General features: G+C 43.3%; 1 protein-coding gene across 7 annotated transcripts in view; it reads left to right on the top strand.

Moving 5' to 3' along the window:
- unc13c (unc-13 homolog C (C. elegans)) overlaps positions 1–14,036 on the top strand; it is a 585,292-nt gene that overhangs the window by 465,908 nt on the left and 105,348 nt on the right. For all 7 annotated transcript variants that reach the window (XM_078530361.1, XM_078530365.1, XM_078530363.1 and 4 more), the window contains one exon: positions 338–415. In XM_078530361.1, the coding sequence (XP_078386487.1) occupies positions 338–415 (78 nt within the window). The remainder of the gene's footprint in view (positions 1–337; positions 416–14,036) is intronic.

The following is a 14,036-nucleotide window of genomic DNA, read 5'->3' as shown; positions in this document are numbered from 1 at the left end:
TATATGGTGATTGCTACATCTATGTCGCCTCTGTCAGCAGGCAGCAGAGTTTGTTACTCTATTTCCTTTCCTGGATAATCATTGTGTTGTTTTAGCAGATACATTCAAAGAAACTTTTCCACATGTTTTTACTATCCAAAAGATATTCAACGAGTTTAAATTCACAATAACTGTAAAAAGGCAACAGAAAATGCAGTCTGAGTTCACAAATATAAATGGTGTTTCTCACGCTACACCGTCTGAAGTATTTAATGCACTGTAATTATCTTGAGAAAAAAAAATCACAGGGAATTTACTTGAACGAAACTTGCTGATCATACTTTCCTTTTTATTGCAGACCATAAGTAAAGTCCTCCTCCAATATGCTGCTATTATTTCAAAAGATTTCCATTTGTACTGTTCCAAGGAAAAAGTGGTAAGTAAAGAGATATACATGGAATGTGAACCCTTTACTGTGCTAACAAAATTTACTACCAAATCTGATGCAGGATACAGAAGTGTATTATTACTTTTTACTGGTAACCCAGATTGCATAGTACACGATTAGCAAATCATTGAGTATGTCAAATGACCACTTCTGGGGAAAGTGGCTCCTGCAGTTGGAAGTGAGTTTATTGCCAAACCCGTTAATGAGCTCCCTCTGAGTTTCTCTTAATGGAGTGTTCGACTTTATGTTTGTAGTTAATGGAACTCAATATCTGGGATCTTCCAATCCCGTTGCAGCGGGTGTCGTAGTGGGAGGGAGCGGAAAATATCAGGAGATCGCAAAGACCGGTTTCACGTCGTCGTAAAACCAGCTTGCGACCGTCCGATCCACCCATCAATGGCAGGCCGTGTTTCCCACCGCCGATGTCGGGAAGCTAATTACAATATATTAGAATCTCATTATAAGCCTTGCTCGCCAGAATCATTCCCCTACACTGGATCACGAGCTCATCACTCCGACGTGTTTCACAGCGGGTACATAAGCAATGTAGGCCTGGCCACCTGCACTCGCTCGGGACTTTGAGGTTTTTCTACCTTGCTTCAAGCAGCACTCACCGTCATCAGTGCCAGGCTTTACAGGCAGCATCAGATTGCTTTTAGGGGGGTAGCTCACAGGCACGCCTCTACCTACCAGACCAGTGGTAAGGCGGGAGTGGCTTTTCAATGGCTGCAGGACCAGGGCTTGCTTGGGCAAGGGGGAGAAATGGCCTCAGGCAAGGGAAGAGGCTGCAGGGCAAAGGTTGTACTGGGGAAAGGGGGTATCTTGTTTGGAGGTGGGGGGGAGGGGGGGCACATGTTGATCTGTGCAAGTGGCCTCAAAATGGTAAGGGCTGAGGGGGCAGTCTCCAGAGGAGATGAGGCCAGATGGAGATGTGAGGGTGTGTGTGAGAGAGAGAGTGAGTGGTGATGTCCCTTGAGCTGGCAGTGAGTGAGATGTCAGTGAATGTGTGGTGGACCTGTAAGTGTGAGTGATGAGATGGTTGACTTACCCTGGCGGCACAGATGGGATCATCTATCCTTTTTCTGCACTGGATGGCTGACCTCTTCTGTGCAGCATTGGCACTGACCACCTCTGTCACCACCTCCCAAACTGAGTGGTGAGATTGCTGGGCTTCCTGTGGCCAGAACGGGGGCGGATGACCTCACAGGGGGCCTCCAAAAGGCATTTCAGTGACGAGTCACTGAACTCTTCTTGGCTTTCAGGGCCATGTCTTCATTGGAGCAGCCCTGGGCTGAAAGTATTGAGAACTCTGTGAGCGGCTGCAGTTTAAATATGGCAACCAGAGTGAGGTACCGACATGGCAGGAAATTCAGAGGCTGTCTGCCAGCGATACCGGGTGTTTCCTGTGGCTGCGTAATTAATGAGGCAGGCAGCGGGTGATGCCGCGCAAAAATCCCACCTTTGTGGCTGGTGGGAAAAGTGTCTTTTTTCAGGCCCGCCACTCGGAAAATTCCACCCAATGTTTAATTTTTTAAATTGTAGAAATACAACGATAGTGAACTTCAGTTTTGAATGAGAATTTGTTTTCAAAAGTCAACTTTAGTAATTTATGCATTTGCTATTATTTGTTATGTTACTAAGTTTCAAACCATTTTATATTAGCAGGGAAACTATTGTTTATCTAGGATATAGCATCCGATTAATGGATTAATTCAGGAGAAAATATGCAATAAATGTAATTGCAGTTAGAAGCAGAGAATCCAGAATAAATGAAAACTTTTAGTTCCATTTAATTGTTTGCTGTAGGACTTTAGTGTGTCTGAATTCATCAATGTATTGACAGACTAATTAGAAATGAGATAATTGTTAAAATATAAATATTCGCTGCAAGTTATTTGAACTATTCATTGCTCCTGCTTTTTCTTAGTTGTTGGCCGTTAGACGCTATAATTCAAAATTAATAAAAACGGTGTCTTACGAATTTTATTAGAAGTCAGTGTAACACAATAGTTGTTTCACATTTGCTGACTAAAATAAGGGTCATATTACACATAGGGACACAGGAACAGGAGAAGGCCATTCAGCCTGTCAAGCCTGCCCCTCCATTCAGTATGATCATGGCTGATCACACACTTCAATGCCTTTTACCCACACTATCCCCATAGCCAATTATGATATTGTTAATCAGAAATCTATCAATCTCTACCTTAAACATACTCAATGACTGAGCTTCCACGGCACTCCGGGGTGGAGAATTCCAAAGATTCACAACCCTCTGAGTAAAGATATTTCTCTTCATCTCAGTCCTAAGTGGCTTCCCCCGTATTTTGGAATTGTGTCCCCTGGTTCTAGACTCCCCAATCAGGAGAAACACCTTACCTGCATTTACCCTGCCTATCCCCTTAAGTATTTTGTAGGTTTCAATGAGATTGCCTCTTATTCTTCGAAACTCTAGAGAATACAGGCCCAGTTTCCCCAATATCTCTTCATAAGACAACCCCACCATACCCTGAACAAGTCTGGTGAACCTTTGTTGCACTCCCCCTATGGCAATAATATCCTTTGAGGTAAGGGGACAAAAACTCGACATAGTACTCCAGGTGTGGTCTAACCAAGCTTCTATACAATTGAAGCAAGACTTCACTACTCCTCTACTCAAATCCTCTGGTGATAAAGACTAACATTCCATTAGCCTTCCTAATTGCCTGCTATACCTGCATGTTAGCTTTCAGTGAATTATGAACAAGAACACCCAGGTCCCTTTTTACATCTACGTTTTCCAATCTCTTACCATTTAGGAAATACTCTGCACATCTGTTCCTTCTACCAAAGTGGATAACCTCACATTTTTCCACAGTATATTCCATCTGCCATGTTTTTGCCCACTCACTAAGTCTGTCCAAATCCCCCTGTAGCCGCTTTACATCTTCCTCACAACACACATTCCGCTAGCTTTGTATCATCCACGAACTTGGAAATATTACATTTGGTCCCCACATCCAAATCATTGATATATATTGTGAACAGCTGGGGCCCAAGTACTGATCCTTGTGGTGCCCCACTAGTCACAAGTGCCAACATGAGCATAACCCGTTTATTCCTACTCTCTGTTTTCTGCCTGTTAGCCAATCCTTAATCCATGCCAGTATATTGCCTCCTATCCCATGTGCTTTTATTTTGCTATCAACCTCCTGTGGGGGACTTTATCAAAAGCCTCCTGACAATCCAAATATACTACGTCCTCCTTTATCAATTTTGTTAGTAACATCCTCGAAAAGCCCCAACAAGTTTGTCAAACATGATTTTCCATTTGCAAATCCATGCTGACCATGCGCAATCAGATTATGATTATCCAAGTCTCTATTTATCACATCCTTAATGATAGATTCTAGTATTTTCCCTACTACTGATGTAAGGCTAACAGGTCTGTAGTTCCCTGTTTTTTCTCCCCCTCCCTTCTTAAATAGCGGCATGACATTTGCTACCTTCCAATCTTCAGGAACCATTCCAGGATCTAAAGAATTTTGGAAGATGATCGCCAATGCATCCACTATCTCTTTGGAACGTTTTTCAACACTCTGGGATGCAGAATATCAGGTCCTGGGGACTTATCAACTTTCAGTCCCATTAACTTCTCCAGTACACCGTTCTTACTCATACTAATTTCCTTCACTCCCCATTCTCCCTAGTCCCTTGGATCTCTAAATCTGGGAGATTTCCTGTATCTTCCTCGGTGAAAACAGACACACAGTAATCATTTAGCTTCTCTGCCATTTCTCTATTCCCCATTATGAATTCTCCTGACTCTGCCTGTAATGGACCCATATTTGTCATAGCCAAAAGCTTCTTTTTTACACACCTATAGAAGCTTTTACAGTCCATTTTTATGTTTTTTGCTAGATTGCATTGATGTTCTATTCTCCCTTTCTTTACCAGCCTCTTGGTCGTCTTTTGCTGTATTCTAAAAACCTCAATCCTCAGGGTTACTACTACTTCTGGCAGCTTTATAAGCCTTTTCATTTATTCTTATACAATCCTTAACTTCCTTTGTCAGCCATGGTTTACTGACCTTTTTTGGGTTTTTGCACCTTGAAGGAATGTATAGATGCTGTAAGCTAAGTAATAGTTCTTTGAAGACGACCCATTGCCTATGTACAGTCATACCTTTTAATGTAGATTCCCAATACACCTCAGCCAATTTGTCACACATGCCTTCATAATTTCCTTTATTCAACTTTAACACCCTTGCTTCAGAGTGAACTACCTCACTTTCAAACATAGTGTAAAATTCTATCATATTGTGGTCACTCATCCCTAAAGGTTATTTTACAACAAGATTATTAATTAGCCCTTTCTCATTACACAATACCAGATCTAAAATAGCCTGTCCTCTCATTGACGACTCAACATACTGCTCCAGAAAACCACCCCTAACACACTCCAGAAACTCGCCTTCCAAAACATTAGTGCTCAGTTGGTTTACCCAATCTATATGCAGATTGAGTCACCCATGATTACTGTATTGCCCATGCTACATGCTTCTCTCATCTCCTCTCATATAATGTTTGATGGCCGATAAACAACTCCAACCAATGTCTGCTGCCCTTTGCTGTTTCTTAGCTCCACCCAAACAGATTCCACACATTGTTCTTCCAATCTGAGATCCTCCCTTACCACCTTATCACAACAGCAAGCTCTCTTCATATAATATGGAATGTGATGGAGACCTCTTTCTTGCATTGTCCTCCAGCACTACATTTAGAAAATCCTTCCGTGCTCTACAACAGGGTGGAGTAATGGGTAGACTATTATTTCATTTAAAATAAGTAGTCCTTAAGAGTTTTCAGGAAGCAAAGCAAATGGGTTGGTTTGAAACTTGTCTAGTGTGCCATGGAAGTCCTGCTTGATAATGAACATCAATATCCAGGTCATTCCTCCTCACTTCTCATTCCCGTTTTATAGAATAAAAGAATGGTTACAGCACGGGAGGAGGCTATTCAGCCCATCTGTACCAACTCTCTGCAAGAGCAATTCAACTAGTCCCAGTACCTCACTTTTTCCCCTTTGTGCTGCAAATTTTTTCTCTTCAGATAATCATCTTTGGAAGCCATGATTGAGTCTGCTGCTACCACATTCACTGGCAGTGGACTCCAGATTCTAACCAGTTGCTGTGTTTTTAAAAGAAAAGTTTTCACTCATGTCGCCTTTGGTTCTTTTGTCTATCACCTTAAACCGGAAACCTCTGGCTCTTGACGCTTCTACCAATGGGAAGAGTTTCTCTCTACTCTGTCCAGACCCCTCATGATTTTGGACACCTCTCTTGAATCTCTTCTCAACTTTTGAGAAGAGCTCCAACTTCTTTGTATGTATTTGTCATCATAGTAATTAATTATTTTTTAAGGTTTCCAAGCGTCCCCCTCACATAATTTGAATGAATAACATTTGGCATATGGCATTTTGTTTCTGTAGGTTAAAATAATTATGTGCTTTAATTAGAATATGGAAATGAAGTTACCAGTATCAGGGAGGTCTTCAACTTTGAATTTGTCAAAATTCTCACATAAACGCTAACATTTTTCTGTGTTGTATGTTAAAATATGATCATTTTTTTATTTGTTTGATCCTTTCTTAAGACATCCATCTTAAAAGGCTTTAGTTCCACTTTTGCCCTAATGTAATGATTTAAAACAATAATTTAAAATCGCCTGGTTTATATTTTTGATTGCAACCTTCGAAAAGCTCATCAGAAAAGCACAAAATCAAAACTTTGCAAAAATTATTTCTTACAGGGACCACAAGTAAATAACATTAAATCAACAATGTTGCTCTCTAAAACAATGGAGAAGGTACATGTGAAGCACTTTTTCTTGAAAAAATGCTTTTAATGTAGAAAAGCAGCAAAACCACGTAAGAGGGGGAAGAAAATGAAAAGGCGGACGACTGAGCTGTGGCGGGGAAATTAAGAGACGTGGCTGAAAGCTTGGCCAGAAATGTAGGAAGAGAAGAAATGGAACAGTTTAGAAAGCAATTTCCAGAGAGTAGGATGAAGTGGCTGAAGATTCTGCCACAATTGTGGTATGAAGGAAACCCAGGGATGCATAGAGGGTCTGAGTTAGTAGATAAATTATGCATGAGTAGAACCCAGCAGGGAAGGCAAATGTCTGATAATTGCACTCATGTACAAGGAAGTGCACATTTTCTCCTGCTGACCTGTGTGAATACTGGGGAGGAAGAATATTGTATTGACGTACCTTTGAATGAGACTTGGCACATCAAAATTATTGTTGTATGGACTTTTGTTCAGGTGTACCAAGCAGGACTCCTTATTCTAAAAAGGGTCCACACTTCTCTACGTTTCACATGGTTACTGATTTTCTTGCATCACAGTTCTTGGTTTGAATCCAATTAAGCATCAGGCTAATATAAGCTGCTGAGAAATTATTGACGCGCTTACAGCAGTGGGTGATACCAGATAATGGGAAAAGTCAGAGTTCGGGCCGAATTTCAGGAGCGTATGCAAACCCGGCTCGGTAAAAAGTGCCCCAGATGTTCTAATTTCTAATCTCACGTGCGCGGGTCCACCTCCCCCAAAAGAGCGTGGAGGCACCAAGAGGGGCTGTGAAGTGCAGAAGTGGGCTGTGTGAAAGGCCCCCGTCTCAGGGATCCAGGACTTCATCCCAACTGTAAAGAAAAAGCCCCATAAATCAAAAAAAAAGCCCTCTCGCCCTCATACCACCTCCCCCTCCACGCATTCCTCATGCCCTATCCATAACCACCTCATGCCCCCACACGCCCCATGGCCCCCATACCCTACATGCCAACATATGTCCCTCTACCCATTCCCATGGCCCTTACTAGGCCCACGTCAACATATTGCCAAATCATGAACCCCCCCCCCACCCATGCCCTTTTCCCTTACACCCTCCATGCCAACTCACCCAGTATCCACCATGGGCAGACCTTGGGAGCCTCGCTGGGATTAAATAAAGTTCTAAGTGTCTATTGATGACTTTACTATTTAAAAAAAAAACTCTCATTGATAAAATCCCACTCAATTAATTCCTTCAAGTACTTAGTTCCTTACCAAAACAAGAATTTGTATTCATAGCCCCACATCATAGACTTGATAATCACTTGGAGCTGTCCATCAAACTGTGGGCTTACAGGCCCCTGCACTGTGATAATGATAGGATGTGGAATCAGTCATATGGCACTAGTTCTATAATAACCCTCAGGCTTATGTCAACAGACAGCCTAGTGAAATTGCAAGAAGTCAAAGCAGGCTGGGTTAGTGAAAAAAAGAGCTTGGGGATTTAGATGCCTTGACAATTCCACTGAATTTATCCACTTTTTATACACCTGTCTAATTTTAATATTCTCAAAGGGCACCATACCTCTCCCAAAGGGGCCTTTGGACCTATCCAAGAGGGTCCCTTACCTCGTCAAGTAACTCCAGCAGCTTTAGACATTTTGCTGACATGTCTAAAGCCCATGAGCCATGTTTTGCACATCCTACTAACAAAAATTGCATCTGTTTGAAGGCAGCTGCACTTTGACATGTGAGGCTGCCTCTGCGAACCACTGGTGTGCAAACTACAATGCGCCCCTGTTCTACCCCCTGGCGAAAATAGGTGCCAAGGTCGGGAGTGGGACTTCTGGAATCGGGGCTCTGGCGCCATTTTAGCTAAGTCAGAGACCACTTCCGTCACTGTAAATATTCAGACCTTAAGAGTGACCTCAAAGATAAAGATCTATTGTCTTTCACATTAGTGTCTGAAAAATTTTGAACTCCCATAATATTCAATTTGCTTTGAATAAAAACAGATGTTTTACGGTGATGAAGAAGGTCAGAATAGGTCACTTTTAATGGCACATTTGTTCCCCTAAGCTTGACTACAAGAGAAATTGGTAATCAGAACAATATCACATTGACTTTTCACAATAAAAGAGAGGGGGAAGCAATCTAAGGGAACCATTTGTTTTACTGTCTGAAAAGTCCTGACTAGCAATGAAAATAGCAAATTGTCTGACCATGTTAAATTATGTCAGTTACATTGTCAGAAGGGATTAGAAATTGACACTCCTCAAAAGGATTTTGATTTTGCAGGAATTGTCCTATTTTGTGCTTGTTGTATTCGATCCTTGAGCCTAAAAGCTCTTTTTATCCCTGTTTTCAAGTCCTGTTGTTTATATGTTATTGCTCTTCACTTCTTAAGACGTTGACTCATGCCATGTAATAGTTCCAAAGCCAATCTGCTATTAAAAGTACAAAAGTACTATTCTTCACATCTGAGCCTACACTATGTGGGGGTGTTTTTACTTCCAGGAATGAGTGGGTTTGAGTGCAGGTGGGAGGGCTAAAAATGCTGAAATTGATAGAATATCCACATTTAACTGAAGCACATTAGGCTTCCTGCAAGAAACCCCCTTGGGAGAGACAGATAGGCAATTTCTGCATTTTGATTGTTCATTATTATTAATAATAATAATAATACATGGGTATTAACTAGAGTTTTGGGATTTAGCTGGGGGTGCATGGAAGGAATTTGCCAGTAATAGCAAGATAAGAGCACAGTGGCAATTGAGGGAAGTGAAGAAATAACAGACCATAAGTTTCCGTGAGTACTGAAATCTTGCATCTGCATTCTTGCCGATTGTAGGAAAGGTTTTTGCTCGTAGTATTTGTTCTGAGAGTTTACTTTCACTACTTTACAAGTTACCTTCACTGATTTGGAGTTGACTTTCACTACTTTGGCAGTAACTTTCACCATATGACCACTTTCACTACAGGAATATTCCATTTTAAGTAGTTGATACATTCCTGGAAACCACTACTTAAATTGAAACTACCTATTTTGAAGCAAATTATCCCATTTAAATGTATGTAATATCAGGAGATTCATCCCGAACTCAAGATTTTTGGCCCCAATATGAACAGGAAAGAAACAAAACACAATGTAAGTAAATCTTCTGCATTGCTAGTGATGTGGCAAAGGACCAAAGAATACAGGTTTTGTTTGTCCTGATTTCTCTAAACTAAAGCTACAAAATACATCCCCATGATATAGATGGCATATTTTTGCAAGATTAATTTGCCCTATACCCACCCCATGTTACTTTGTTTCAGCCCTTAAAATGACCAGGTTGCCGGCACTTGTTTTCCTTCTGTTTGTGAACACTGGTCCCATTACTGGACAGCTTCTTCCTACAGAGGTAGTGACCGCTCTCTGGGTGTTGTGGCTGCTGATTAGTGCCATCTTCCTCATGACACTCTGCCGTTGTGCTGGTGGCTGCTGGGTTCTTTAAGGGCCCCAAGGGATCTGGGGCACAGGGTGGTGACTGGGCTCAGAGCCACCAGCTGCCTGATGAACCAACTGGGGTGAGTGAGCGTGGCTATGGGCTGCTCCTGCACCAGCGCCACCATTGCTGCCAATGCTGCCAGCCATACTGAGTGGGAAAAATAGTACAGCTGCTTGAAATCTGAAATAAAAACAGGCAATACTGGAAACGCAGGTCAGGCAGCATCTGTGCAGAGAGAAACTGAGTTAACATTTCAGGTCAATAGCCTTTAAGAACCCAAGCATTGTGACCCAGGAGCAATACAATGAAAGCCATATCACAACCAGATGTGTCACTGAGCAAGCTAACAACATGCTGAAAACACCCTTCAGGTGCCTGGACAGATCTGGAGACGACCCTCAATACACACTAGCCAGGGTCTCCAGAATGGTTGTGGTGTTGACAAGGTGCCGCACGGGAGGCTGCTCAGTAAGATAACAGCCCACGGTGTCAGGGGCAAGGTACTAGCATGGATAGAAGATTAGCTGTCTGGCAGGAGGCAGAGAGTGGGGACAAAGGGGTCCTTCTCAGGATGGCAGCCGGTGACTAGTGGAGTTCCGCAGGGGTCAGTGTTGGGACCACAACTTTTCACTTTATACATTAATGATCTAGATGAAGGAACTGAGGGCATCCTGGCTAAGTTTTCAGATGATACAAACATAGGTGGAGGGACAGGTAGTATTGAGGAGGCGGGGAGGCTGCAGAAGGATTTGTACAGATTAGGAGAATGGGCAAAGAAGTGGCAGATGGAATACAACATGGGGAAGTGTGAGGTCATGCACTTTGGTAGGAAGAATAGAGGCATAGACTATTTTCTAAATGGGGAGAGAATTCAGAAATCTGGAGTGCAAAGGGACTTGGGAGTCCTAGTCCAGGATTCTCTTAAGGTTAACTTGCAGGTTGAGTCGGTAGTTAGGAAGGCAAATGCAATGTTGGCATTTATTTTGAGAGGACTAGAATATAAAAGCAGGGATGTGCTGCTGAGGCTTTATAAGGCTCTGGTCAGACCACATTTATAATATTGTGAGCAATTTTGAGCCTGTATCACAGGAAGGATGTTCTGGCCCTGGAGAGGGCCCAGAGGAGGTTCACGAGAAGGATCCCAGGAATGAAAGGCTTAACATATGAGGAACGTTTGAGGACTCTGGCTCTATACTCGATGGAGTTTAGAAGGATGAGGGGGGATCTGATTGAAACTTACAGAATACTGAAAGGCCCGGATAGAGTGGATGTGGGGACGATGTTTCCATTAGTAGGAGAGACTAGGACCCGAGGGCACAGCCTGAGAGTAAAGGGAAGAACTTTTAGAACAGAGATGAGGAGAAACTTCTTTAGCCAGAGAGTGGTGAATCTACAGAATTCATTGCCACAGAAGGCTGTGGAGGCCAGGTCATTGAGTTTATTTAAGACCGAGATGGATAGGTTCTTGATTGGTAAGGGGATCAAAGGTTACGGGGAGAAGGCGGGAGAATGGGGTTGAGAAACTTATCAGCCATGATTGAATGGTGGAGCAGACTCGATGGGCCGATTGGCCTAATTTCTGCTCCTATGTCTTATGGTGTTGTACACTCGGCACAATGTTGCACGGTAGTGAGGTTTGGACCTTCCCGAGGAGCCAAGGCACAAAGCACAGAACCTCTTCACAGGAGGAGAAATGTAATGCAGCTGCAATGCTGCACATTGCTGCCCGGGATACCCTCATAATGATGCGGTTCAGTTACGTTCCAGTAGTCCACCCATCTGACAGCCACATGCTAAACACACGTGTCCCCTTCCTTCCTCCCACAGAAAGCAGTCCTGCAATCAGCCAGGCACCCCTTTCACAGTCAAGCATTCCTTGGCATTAAGTCCCATCTTACTGTTCATCGGGAGTGAAAAGGCTACTTTGGCAAGCAGTAGCTAAAAATGGGCATGATGGGAAAGTGGTGAAACAAATAATATTTATGTAGCTCAAAAATGAAATAGCAACTTAACAATCTAACAAGTGAGTAATAAAAACAAAATGCTGGAAAAACTCAGCAGGTCTGACAGTATCTGTGGACAGAGAAACAGAATTAACGTTTCAAGTCTGTACGACCCTTCTTCAGAGCTGGAGAGGTAGAAATGAGATGAAATTTATACTGTTTAAGGGGGTGGAGCAGGTGAAGCTGGAAGGGAGGCCAGCAATAGGTGGGGGCCAAGAGGAGATTGACAAAGATGTCATGGATAAAAAGACAAAAGGAGTTTTAATGGTAGTGATAAGGGCTAAAGGAGGTGCAGATAGTGGCATAAAGGTAAGAAAGGAGAATGTGTTAATAGCAGAACAAGGGTAAGCACACTGTGAAACAACAACAACAGATGGCCCTGGAGCATAACCTGTGCAACTACACATTTTTCCTAACAATTCTTTATACTGCAAACCCTGTGGCTTCAGGCTGCTCAGATCACTGCTCTGACTGTTCAGATGCTCTTGGCTGATGTCCTCTGGGCTTTGGAGCTCATGTGGGCTCTGCAAAAACTGCTCTATCTACACCTGTGGAGGGTCTAGCCTGGGCCACTCGGACATGAATCAGCATGTGGGGTACTGACTGGGGGAGTGGGAAAATGTGAGAGAAGTGGAAGTAGGTTGAGCCAAGTACCCACTTCCATGCCCCTCTTGCCGTAATCCTTCCCATGGCTTACCCAACACTTCCCTACTGGCAATGAGCCTGAGAGCACTTGCTGCAGATCATTGGAGTGATGATTAGCCAAGGCTAGGGTATCATGCAACTGTTTAAGCAGCATTCACAATGTGCAAGCCACCAGTGAAGATCTGCATACTGTCATTTGATGCCGTGTATGATGCTTTATGCAGCTGGACACTTTAGACAGATATTTTATCACAAAAGCCTGCAATATCATGCCTCTCGTGATTAAAATGGACTCCTCCAACCTCTGTGCAAGTGTGCACAGTGTGGCTGGAATACCTGCCAGTACATTTCACATTATTTGCTGCTGCTCTAGAAGTATCCCCATCATCAATGGCCCCCTCAGGCTCAGCATCTGCGTCCAGCTAAGCTAAGCTTGGAGGATCCTAAAGTGGACTCTCCATTGCTGTCCCTGTCTCTGCCATCTTGCATATTTGTGATCTGCGAGTCACTAGATGAAAATCCAACTATCTTCCTTTCCAGTCATGCCAAGTTGTGGGCGTCTGAGCTACTGCATGGTCTGCAGGAATCCTGTGTTAGTGCACCCTCAGAGAGCATGTGGCCTTCTCTGTGATGTTACTGTCGTCCCCCTGAGCCACATCCTGCAGGACACTTGGTGGCCATGTAGGAGGTTAAAGACATGAATAAGAACTGTCAAGGTATTAAAACTTTGTGATCATTGTGCACATGATCATACTTCACTCACTGCTGACATCAAGACAACATGGTTGTGCCATATTTAATTCTGCCACCAGGCATTCAGGAGGCCCCTGTCTCCCCATCTCCAATGGACAGCCTGTTGTGACTCATCTTGTCTCCAGTGCTCCTTCCCCTGCAGTTGATAGTAGTGAGATTGCTGGAGGATCACCTCCAGTTCTCTTTGTCTCACGGGTATTCAGTGCTCCCTTCACCTGCAAGGAGGAGACCTATGAGTGAGAGGAATGGAATATGTTGAACAAATGGATGGATTGATATTGATGGTGATCATAAGGGTGAGTGTTAGCAGAGAGTAGAGAGATGGGCATGTGAGGATGCGTATAAATACAGAGGGATGGGTGTACCTACAAGGTAAGTTGCTATGAAAAGTGATGAGTTGGGGTGGGTTTGAGAAGGCAAAGTGAGGGGGTCGGCATGATGCACACATCAGGTTATAGTTAAATGTGTCAATGTATCACCTTTCCTGCCCTGATTAGGTTGTTAAACTATTGTCGGCACTGAATTCAGGAGTATGGCATCACACTTCTACTCGTCATCTCTTGGCAATCTCCAGCCAAGCCGCCTTGCTTCAAGTGGCAGGCTTCTCCCTCGCGCTGGTAGAGGAAAGTAAGTCCTGGAGTATCCTTACAGCCTGCAACATCAGACCCAAAGAAGCAACAGTAAAATGAGGTGCAGGCTTGACGCATTGGCACTCCACTAGTATAGTTACATCGTCTGATTTCCACCTCCAGAATCCATCAACCGTCATCTTTGCAATGTCTCTTTAAATAATGGTTTGAAATTGACTCATGTAGGCCATCATTACGCCCAATCGCGCTAATTAGCTGGGAAATCAGGAAGCTGGATGCAAATGCAGTGGCTGGGTTAAAAAGCAAGTGACAGATGGG

Source organism: Cetorhinus maximus, chromosome 26 (assembly GCF_964194155.1).
Source record: "Cetorhinus maximus chromosome 26, sCetMax3.hap1.1, whole genome shotgun sequence".
In the NCBI taxonomy this organism is placed as follows: domain Eukaryota; kingdom Metazoa; phylum Chordata; class Chondrichthyes; order Lamniformes; family Cetorhinidae; genus Cetorhinus; species Cetorhinus maximus.
This window is presented reverse-complemented; position numbering and strand designations above follow the sequence as displayed.